General features: G+C 26.4%; 1 protein-coding gene and 1 non-coding gene across 2 annotated transcripts; both read right to left on the bottom strand.

Moving 5' to 3' along the window:
• Positions 1 to 525: 525 nt before the first annotated feature.
• On the bottom strand, positions 526 to 612 carry TRNAM-CAU (transfer RNA methionine (anticodon CAU)). The gene is given in 2 exon segments: positions 526 to 561; positions 575 to 612. It is a non-coding gene; the product is annotated as a tRNA-Met (tRNA).
• A 4,865-nt stretch (positions 613 to 5,477) lies between these two features.
• LOC107925844 (probable fructokinase-5) lies at positions 5,478 to 7,081 on the bottom strand. Its single transcript, XM_016856574.2, has 4 exons — positions 6,412 to 7,081; positions 6,097 to 6,231; positions 5,863 to 5,979; positions 5,478 to 5,777 (listed from the first exon to the last, which is right to left on the bottom strand). Exons 1-4 carry the CDS (start codon positions 7,009 to 7,011, stop codon positions 5,646 to 5,648), a joined length of 984 nt encoding a protein of 327 aa, XP_016712063.2. The 5' UTR covers positions 7,012 to 7,081; the 3' UTR covers positions 5,478 to 5,645.
• Between the last annotated feature and the right edge of the window lie 3,018 nt (positions 7,082 to 10,099).

Genomic DNA, 10,099 nt, shown 5'->3' with positions numbered 1-10,099 from the left:
TTGCCTCATACATTGCAATTATCTCTGCATGATTTGAAAAGGTGACAACTAATGTCTACTTTGAACCACTTGATTTCGAGTTCAGGAGCTCAAGTTATGACTATGTTAGTGAAGATTACGCAAGCAGAATTTTTGGACGAAATTATTATGGAAATCATGAGTTTCGGGCTTTTTATTCGAGTTTAAATCATATTGAGTTCAAGTTTTAGGCTTAATTATTATATATGAGTCCAATATTATATTTATTAAGTTTTATTATTTATTTATTTAGAATTATGGATAATTTTAAAGTATTTTAAGTTATTTAGGAGTTTTATGTTAACAACAAAGTTTAGTTTAAAACTATTTCTTATTTAGGTTAATTAAAGTTTCAGTATACTTAAGAGTTTTATTTGGATTTACTTAACTAGCCTATATAAATGCCTCTTTATTGTAAACAATTAATTCATTAATTATTCACTTTGAGTTAATAAAAGACTTAATGACAAATTTTTAAAATTATTTAAAAAATGAAAAAATATTGGTTGGGGTGAGAGAGGCTCGAACTCTCGACCTCAGGATAACTCAAGGAAGCTATGAGACCTACGCGCTAGCCAACTGCGCCACCACCCCATGTTGTTTCGCTTCTTCGTATAAATATACTAATTATTAGTTAAAAATTTTGGAGGTAAGCAGCAAGCTCAGGAGATAACGGAAGCAATCCCAAAGAAAGAAGCATTTATTATTTAAGGAATTTCTATTTTGTATAAATTATTATTAAAATTATATCCTCGTTTTGCAATCGAAAATTAAAATTATATTAATTTATAGTAGGGTTTAAATAAATAAATATAAAATAATCTAAAATAATTAAAACACATGAACTTAAAAAAAAGAGTCAATTGACGCTTAACTCGATTAACATCAATATTATTTTCAGTGCATGAGGATGTGGGTTCGAGTACGCTAAAGTACATTATCCTCCTATTTAAATGTTGGGGAGAGACTATGAGTAGTTTTACGTATTAAATAAAAAATAACATGTATGATAAAAACTTATAATGAAATTAATGTTAAAAAAAAGTCTTTTAAAATAAATTATTATTGTGTAAAAGTTTATATAAATTTGATGAATATGATTTTAATATGCAAAATATTTGTATCAATATAAAAAAAAACTAGGTAAAATACATCATAATATAAAAATAAAAATAATATGAATATGAATATGTCAGCATTTATATAAAATAAATTATTAACCTATGAAAAATTATATATAAATTTACATTACACTAAACACACAAAGTAACATAAACACAAACATTTGAACAATATGATGCAACAATTTTGAAAATAAAAGAGTGAATAGAGATAATATTATATAATTATCAATTTTTCTCCATTTCTTCCTATTATAATTACCTCTTCAATTACACTTAATTTAATATACGTGTGGGAGAAATTCATTTGTACCGGTATAAAACTTAAATGGTTTTATATTCTTTAGTAATTTTTTACATAAAACTAATAGTTTGAAATTTTTAATTTATTTCAGACTTGATATACATAATCTATATGAATAGAACATGAAATATAACTATTGGATTGTTAAAATATTAATCGTATAAAAATTTATGGAAGAATATAAAATCACTTAAGTTTTATACTAGTATAAGTGAATTCCTCCCCTACTTATAATATTATATGGTTTCTCAATTACTAGAAGTCCCTATATTATATTAAAAATTTTATATTAATCATTCTACTATTAAAATGAATATTTCAATCTCTGTACGTTTGAAAAGTTGATATTTTAATCTTTATACGTCATTTTTATTGTTAATGGAATGACGTGATTTAACAATAATCGACTTCACATTAAAATGTTTTTTCCTAAACAAAAGCTCCAAAGGAAAAAACATCAATTAACAAGCAATGGTTTCATTGAGCACTCGATAAATGAACTACTCACATTGGCTAACCCAGGAACATTCCTAATTGAACTGTAGCAAGTTTTAACTTTATTTCAAATACACCCTTAACAAATGTCGGCGCAAGGGCTTGTTCCGAACTCAACCGCGGTAAGCACATCATCAATCACCAATGGTGCTGAGTCTGAAGGTTCAGTCCCAACTACCGATGTGCTGCAAACTCATCTTACTGTAGTCCGGCCAACCGTGCAGCTGATACAGATCCCAAGCCTGCTAAACGATAATGACGCTGAGTACCTCCATTTGTGTAGATGTAATAGATTCATAATACCTAGTAAATGTAAAGGCTAATCTTCAAACTATGGACATTTTTATTCAACAAAAACTGTTAAAGATCACAGGGCGTATATATATTGGTTGTGAATCATAATGAGGCCATCTAGTGCTAGTTCACATCAAGTACGCATCATATTCTCAACAATATGTACTCTCAGCAATGAAAATGGTTGGGCGTTCATTATTTAAAAACTAAAAAAATTAGTTGGGGTAAGAGAGGCTCGAACTCTCGACCTCATGATAACTCAAGGAAGCTATGAGACCTACGCGCTAGCCAACTGCGCCACCACCCCTCCCTGTTTCATTTATGCATTTTAAATTATTAATTATTACTGAAAATTTTTGAGGTAAACACGAAGCGATCCCAAAGAAAGAAGCATTTATTATTATTATTATTATTAAATTAAATATTAAAATTATATTAATTCATAGTAGAGTTGAAGTAAATAAATATGAAAAAAATCTAAAATAACTAAAACACATGAACTAATAAAAAAACCTTTATAAAATAAATTATTATCGTGTAAAAGTTTGTATAAATTTATGAATATGATATTAATATGCAAAATATTTGTATCATTATAAAAAGAACTAGGTAAATTACATCATAATATAAAAATAAAAATAATGAATATGTCAGCATTTATATAAAATAAATTATTAACCTGTGAAAAATTATATATATTTACATTACTCTAAACACACAAAGTAACATAAAAACAAACATTTCAACAATATGATGCAACAATTTTGGAAGTAAAATAGTGAATAAATATAATATTATATAATTATCAATTTTTTTTCTCCATTTCTTCCTATTATAATTACCTCTTCAATAATAATTTTTGAACCCTACAAAATAATTGTAAAAAAAAAAACTAAATTATTGGTAGTAATTATACTGCTTTATAATTCTACAAATATATATGTTTGTGTTTAAGACTAGTGTAATTGCATATAATATATAAATGAAAGTCATTGTAGATAAAATTTGATTCGACTTGAAAAAATTAAAAAATTGTTTGAATTTTGAATTATTCGAATCGAATCAACTCGAATTCTTTTTTGAATTTCGAGTTCAAATCGAGTTGACTTTTTGAATTCGAATAACTTGAATAAACCAAATACTAAACCCTTTTACTTCTTTTCTCCTCAAACCCTCGAAACCTTTTTCTTTTTACTTCCCCAAACCTCACAAAAATTTTCCTTTTGCTTTCCCCCAAAATACTTACTTTCTCCAAAACCCCAAAAAATTTCTCTTTTCGAATTTATGTCTACTATTTATATTATTGAATTGTTTAATCATGTTAAATTTTTATCATTTTTTGTTAAAATTGAATTATTGATGATTCCATAAAATATTTGTGTTAAAATTTTTTATTGGTATCAATTTCACATTTTATCTTTAAAATAAATTTTATTAAAAAATCTCTTTTTTTTACATTTAATAAATATTTTTTAATTTCAAAATACATGGTGAGAAGAATCAAAAGATAATTGAAGCAAGCAAAAAAGCTAACCCGTATATAAAAGATTAATAAATAAATTATGAGGGGATGAAAGTTAATAACAAATTTGATTATGGTGGATGGACGTGGCTACGAGAGCCCAAAATCATTTTTTAAATTTAACTCGAACAAATATTTTCGATTCAATTTGAATTCCATCTCATTTGACACGATTCGAGAAAATTTATAATCGAGTTAGGATTATAAAATAGGATTCGTGAACTTAATTGCCTCGAAAATTTTCATTCGATTCGATTCGATTGAACACTCACCACTAATCTTAATTAATTATCTACATAAATTTTCCAATTCCCAACTCCCTACAGCAATACATGAGTGCATCAATTACACTTAATTTAATGTATTTGTAAGAGAGATCCACTTACATCGCATTTTCATAATTTTCGTATCGATCTGATATCTCTATCATATTGATCTAAAATATTGTATATATTAATATATTTAATGGTTGAAATGAATGGTTATAAAAATTTAATTTATGTCAAATTTGATATCCATGATCTACATGAATGAAATATGACAGTTGGATTGTTAAATAATTAATTGTATAAAAAGTTACGGTTCATACTGGTGGATCTCTCCCTACTTGTAAGATTTTATGATTTCTCAAACGGTTAATGTTTACTATAAGTCCCTATATTATATTAAAAACTTCTTTCAATCATTCTACTATTAAAATGAAAATTTTAATCTCTGTACGTTTGAAAAGTAACATTTTAATCTTTGTACATTATTTTTATTATTAATGAAATGACGTGTTTTAACAATGGTTGACGTTACATAAAAATAAATTTTTAAAACAAAAAATAAACATCAATTAACAAGCAATAGTATCACTCAACACTCGATGAATGACTTTCAAATACATCAATTAACAAGAAATATTCTCATTAAGAGACCAATAGGCAAGTCTATGAACTACTCCATTGGCTAACCTACGAACATTACTAAAAGAACCAAATCAAAATAGGAGCAAAGTTCATAGACCTTCTTAACAATTTATCGTTTAATTTAATCATTAGAGCATAACAATCGCTCTCAAAGATTATGATCTCTCAAAAAGCAGAGTCAATGACAGCAAAAGCCTCAGCGGAGAAAGGCTTTTTTTCAATATGATATAAGAAGTTATAGTAAGTTTTAACTTTATATCAAATACACCCTTGACAATTCGAGGTGGCTCCCCTATGTGGGGATATAGATGGTTATAGATGAATAGATTTTTAATTTCATTATATATTATCTTCTGAATTTTTAGTCTAAATTATTCTGATCTTCATTGTCAATTACTGGCCTTGGTATATCGCCCAAAACAATTTGATTATAATTTAACTCGTGACTGTCATAAGTAGAAAGTTTATATTCTTCAGTCATTAATAAACAATTTGTTGGATAATACTCAACGCAGTTGCCACAAAATATACAAAACAATGGGTAGATCTATAGGGCATACACGAACACATACTTCACAAGCAATGTGATTAATTTTTTGTAAGGATATTAAATAGTTACGGGTAAACGATTTGCGTCGGGTAACCTTCACTAATGTACGTTGCTGTTGAGATTATTTGGTGGAGATAATTCATAAACCCAATTACCATAGAATTGTTTCTATCAAAATTATTTTCATCTATTACGTACGAAAACCTTAATTTGACAAAAATTAAACATATAGAAGATAGAAAAATAAAATCAGAATAGTAACTTGAACAAATGTATCAAGACATCTTATTTATCACCGAAGCTACCTAGCTAGCTAGCTAAGGTCCCCTTTCGATGGGCGGTGTGACCCATCCAACACCTTCTAACGCAAAAAAAAAAAAAAAAAACTAAAAAGATTTAATTATTTCTAGAAAAAAAAAAGGAAAGAAAATCATTTGGCTTCTTTGATGAGTTTTTCAGCTTGAGCCTTGTCAGGAAGGGATGGGATAGCTCCTTTTTGAGTTGTAGAAATTGCTCCACATGCATTTGCAAACACCAGTGCCTCCTTCAGCTTATTTTCATCCTGTTTTCATAAATTAGATTATATTCAGAAAAGAAACCCTAAATCTTGAAATAGAAAATATTGGGATTATAAGATCTATTTATACGTTGAAGAGATTTGGATCTTTGGCTACAGCTTGTAGAAATGCACCGACAAAAGCGTCGCCGGCTCCGGTGGTGTCGATGGTTTTCACTTTGTAGCCGTTCACCTTTCCTTTGAATTTCTGCATTCATTTTCCACAAACATTCATAAATTGCATTTTGAAGGTTTCAAATTTGTTACCAGTCCCTGTACTTTTGGAAAAAGTTTGAACTTAGTCCTTGTACTTAAAATATTATACCTTAGTGAAGTATCTGCAACCTTCTGGTCCATCAGTGACAATAAGCAACTTGAAGTTGTCATTCCATAAAGACATGACAACATCATCCTTTTTAGGGTCTCCTTTGGTTAGAAATTCCACCTCATCATCACTAACCTGAAATCAAACGATACCATAAGTTTGTTGGCAAAAATGCATAGACTACCATGTACTAGAAAGTCACTATAGCTTCGATTTTTAACAATAAAAATGAACAGCTTTTAATACAAGAATAAGTTTTCGAGTCTTACCATCGCCATACGGAACTAATATATAATAAAAAGAAAACAATATTACCTTGACAAAATCAGCTTGATCCCATATGCTCTTAATCCCATCCCTAGCAGCCTCAGGGCAAGGCCACAAAGGCAAGCGAACATTAGGGTCATAAGAAAGCAAAACCCCAGCCTGTTTAGCCGCTTTCATGGCGGCCATGTGAGCTGATTTGCAGGGTTCCGAGATCAAACTTATGGATCCATAATGGAATATCTTGGCTTGCTTAATGAGATCCAATTTCAACTCCGATTCTTTCAACAACATATCCGCACTAGGGGATCGATAAAACATGAACTCCCTTTGCCCATCCGCCTTCAGCGTAACGAATGCCAACGCAGTCCTCGCATCTTTGTCGAAGCAGATCCCGTCGCTGTTCACTCCGCTCTTCTTCAACAGATTCGCCAACATGTGACCGAACTCATCGTCTCCTACTTTGCCAATGAAGGCAGCGTTGCCTCCGAGCTTAGCGATGGCACATGCAACGTTAGCAGGTGCGCCGCCGGGAGCTTTGATGAAAGCGTAGGATTCAGCCAAGGAAACGCCGGCAACATCAGGAACGAAGTCTATTAGCATCTCGCCGAACGAGACGATCATAGGGCTCTTTGCTGAATTGTTGTTCATTTTTCTTAATTCTCACTTTCACTCTAATTTCTAAATTTTCAAGCTTAAGTTTAAACTTGAGGTGACATCTTAAATAAAGAAAAGGGTATAACTATTCTGTTTTTCTATGATTTTTTTCTACCTATTTTTAGGGGAGAATCAAATCTTTTTTATTTAATTCCTTTAACAAACTAAAGTTATCTGCTTTATCTACAGTATTTTTGTAATTATTTTTTAAAATATTTTTTATATAAACACTATTCATTTTTTTAAAAAAATCTATTATTCAATTTTGAATAAATATCTATTTAACATATGAAAATTTTTCCTATAATATTTACTATAATATAATATTATAAGAATCGATCAAAATCAATTGAATCGAATTTCAACTAATTCATGTAACTTTAAATAGCCTAAATTGATTTAAACAAGTAAAAAAGGAAATTGAAAAAAAAAATCAGTTAAAATACAAATATTTTGTTTTATTTTTAAAATTTTGAGTTATATTTTGGTTATTTTTATCTTATCTTTTGTTATTTTTATCTTATTTTTCTGGTAAATATATATTTTAAATTTTTAATATCTAATTACTATATCTTAAAATTTTAAATAATTAAACTGTACGGTTTAACAGGTTCAACAAAAAATTAGATAAAATTAAATTGTATAGTATAATTATTTAATCTTCAAATTTATATATTAATACACAGTAACACAACCAATGAACTTTAACATTTGTGATAATCACCCTTTTATATATATATATAAAAATGATCTTTTTATTAATTTTTAAGATTAAATCTAAAATTAAACTTGAACACAATTCTTTTTCTACCCCTATAATTCAAGTAACTACTTGTTTGAGTAAATATTTTCCCTATCATATGAAAGATTCTAGCATAATATAATTATTTAATATTTAAATTTAATTATACACTGATACACCAATCAACCAGACCAATGAAATCAAACATGAATTTTAAAAATATATATTAAAATAAATTTACCCCACCTATCAGTACACTATATATATATATATATAAAAACCTTAAAAGCTTCATGTGTTGACTACAAGCATATTCATCATATTGGAAATTATAATGAGTTTAGGTGGGTTGTTTTTACTGAAAATTTTTAAAAATATAAATTAAAATAAATTTATTTAATAGTTTAAATGGAGAAAATTAGAGACATGTGTCAAATTTAAAACAAAATTAAGAATTTAGACTATTATTGTAAAAAATTAAAGAAATAAGTCTATTTTTGTCAAAATTTTAATTCTCACTTTCACTCTAATTTTTAAAATTTCAAGCTCGAGTTTAAACTCGAGGTAACATCTTAAATAAACAACAACATAATTATTCTATTTTTCTATGATTTTTTCTACTGATTTTTAGGCGCAAAGTCGAATGTTTTTCATCTAATACCAAACTAAAGTTATCTACTTTATTTATAGTAATGTGGTAATTATATCTTTTAATATTTTTTTGTATAAACACTATTTATTAAAAAAAAATCTATTATTCAATTTTAAATAAATATATTTTTATCATATCAAAATTTCTACTATAATATAATGTTATCAAAATTGGATAAAACAAATCAATTGAACAAATAAAATTAACAATCGAGGTCTAACTAATTCCATGTAAATAGAAATAGCCTAAATTGGTTTGCACAAGTGAGAAGGGAAATTGAAAAAAGAAAAAGTAAAAAATCTGGCATTTTGTTTTATTTTTCTTTTTGAATTTTTGAGTTATATTTTAGTTCATTTTTATTTTATCTTGTAAATATATATTTTTAAAATTTTAAAATTTAATTATTATATTTTAAAAAATTTTATTAATATGTTTAATTCAACATATTCAACAAGAAAACGAATCGCATTGTATAATATAATCGTTTAATCTTCAAATTTATAGTTATACATTAATATGCAGTAACACAATCAACCAACTTCAACATTTGTGATAATGTTCACATTTTAATTTTTTCTATAAATTATATTTTTATTATTTTATTAAATTTTAAGATTAAATTTGAAATTAAACTTAAACACAAATCCTTTTCTACTCCCTATAATTTAAGTAACTACATTTTTTTTTAGTAAATATGACAGATTCTAGCATAATATAATTATTTAATACTTAAATTTAGTTATACACTAGTACACCAATGAATCAAACCAGGGAAATCAAACATGAATTTTATATATATATATATATATATATATTAAAACATATTTACCCACTTATTAATACACTATATATAAAAAAAATTTAAAACTTTTATGTGTTGAGGACGAACATATTCATCATATTAGAAACTATATGATTTTGGGTAAGTTGTTTTTATTTAAAAAAATTAAAAATTAGAGAATAAGCAGATTCTGTCGATTTTTTATTTTTCACTTTCACCCTAATTTCTAAAATTTAAAGTTTGAGTGTAAACTTGAGGTGACATCTTTAATAAACAAAAGCATAACTATTCTGTTTTTTTTTTATGATTTTTTCTTATGATTATTCTATGTAGAATCAAATCCTTTTTGGTTTAATTTCTCTACCAAACTAATATTATTTACTTTGTTTACAGTATTGTGATAATTATTCTTTTAATATTTTTTATATAAATATTATTTATTTTTAAAAAAATTATTATTAAATTTTGAGTAAATATTTTTTTTATCATATGAAAATTTCTACAAAATTAAGTAATTCAATTGAACAGATAAATATAAAGTTAAGAATTAAAGTCTAATTGGTTACATCTAACTCAAAATAGTCTAAATTGGTTTGAATCACTAGTATGAGAAATTGAAAAAAAATCAGTTAAAAATTAGGTATTTTCTTTTCTTTTCTTTTTTTAATTTTTTTTTAAAATTTGATTTATATTTTGGTTCATTTTTATCTTATTTTTAAAATATATTTTTTTTAATTTTTAATATTTAATTTTTACAGTTGAGAGTTGAATTGATGAGTTACCAAACCAAAATAATATGATTTTGTATTGCAAAGAATTTATATGAATAATAAACAAACAATTGGAGTGAGTCTTTTTAAAGATATAATAGTTATGATTACATTCAACAAACAAGCAAGATAGTGGG

The sequence above is a fragment of the Gossypium hirsutum genome, chromosome A07 (genome assembly GCF_007990345.1).
Source record: "Gossypium hirsutum isolate 1008001.06 chromosome A07, Gossypium_hirsutum_v2.1, whole genome shotgun sequence".
NCBI classification, from domain to species: Eukaryota; Viridiplantae; Streptophyta; class Magnoliopsida; order Malvales; family Malvaceae; genus Gossypium; species Gossypium hirsutum.
Note: the sequence above shows the minus strand (reverse complement) of the source record. Positions and strands in the feature narration are given on the sequence as shown.

What these genes read in the sequence shown, in the direction of transcription:
- LOC107925844 (XM_016856574.2), bottom strand. Translation starts at nt 7,011, where the DNA reads ATGAACAACAATTCAGCAAAGAGCCCTATGATCGTCTCGTTCGGCGAG. An exon ending in GTTGCAGATACTTCACTAAG is followed by an intron (nt 5,980 to 6,096) that starts GTATAATATTTT and finishes AAATGAATGCAG; the next exon opens with AAATTCAAAGGAAAGGTGAA. An exon ending in AAGATCCAAATCTCTTCAAC is followed by an intron (nt 5,778 to 5,862) that starts GTATAAATAGAT and finishes TTATGAAAACAG; the next exon opens with GATGAAAATAAGCTGAAGGA.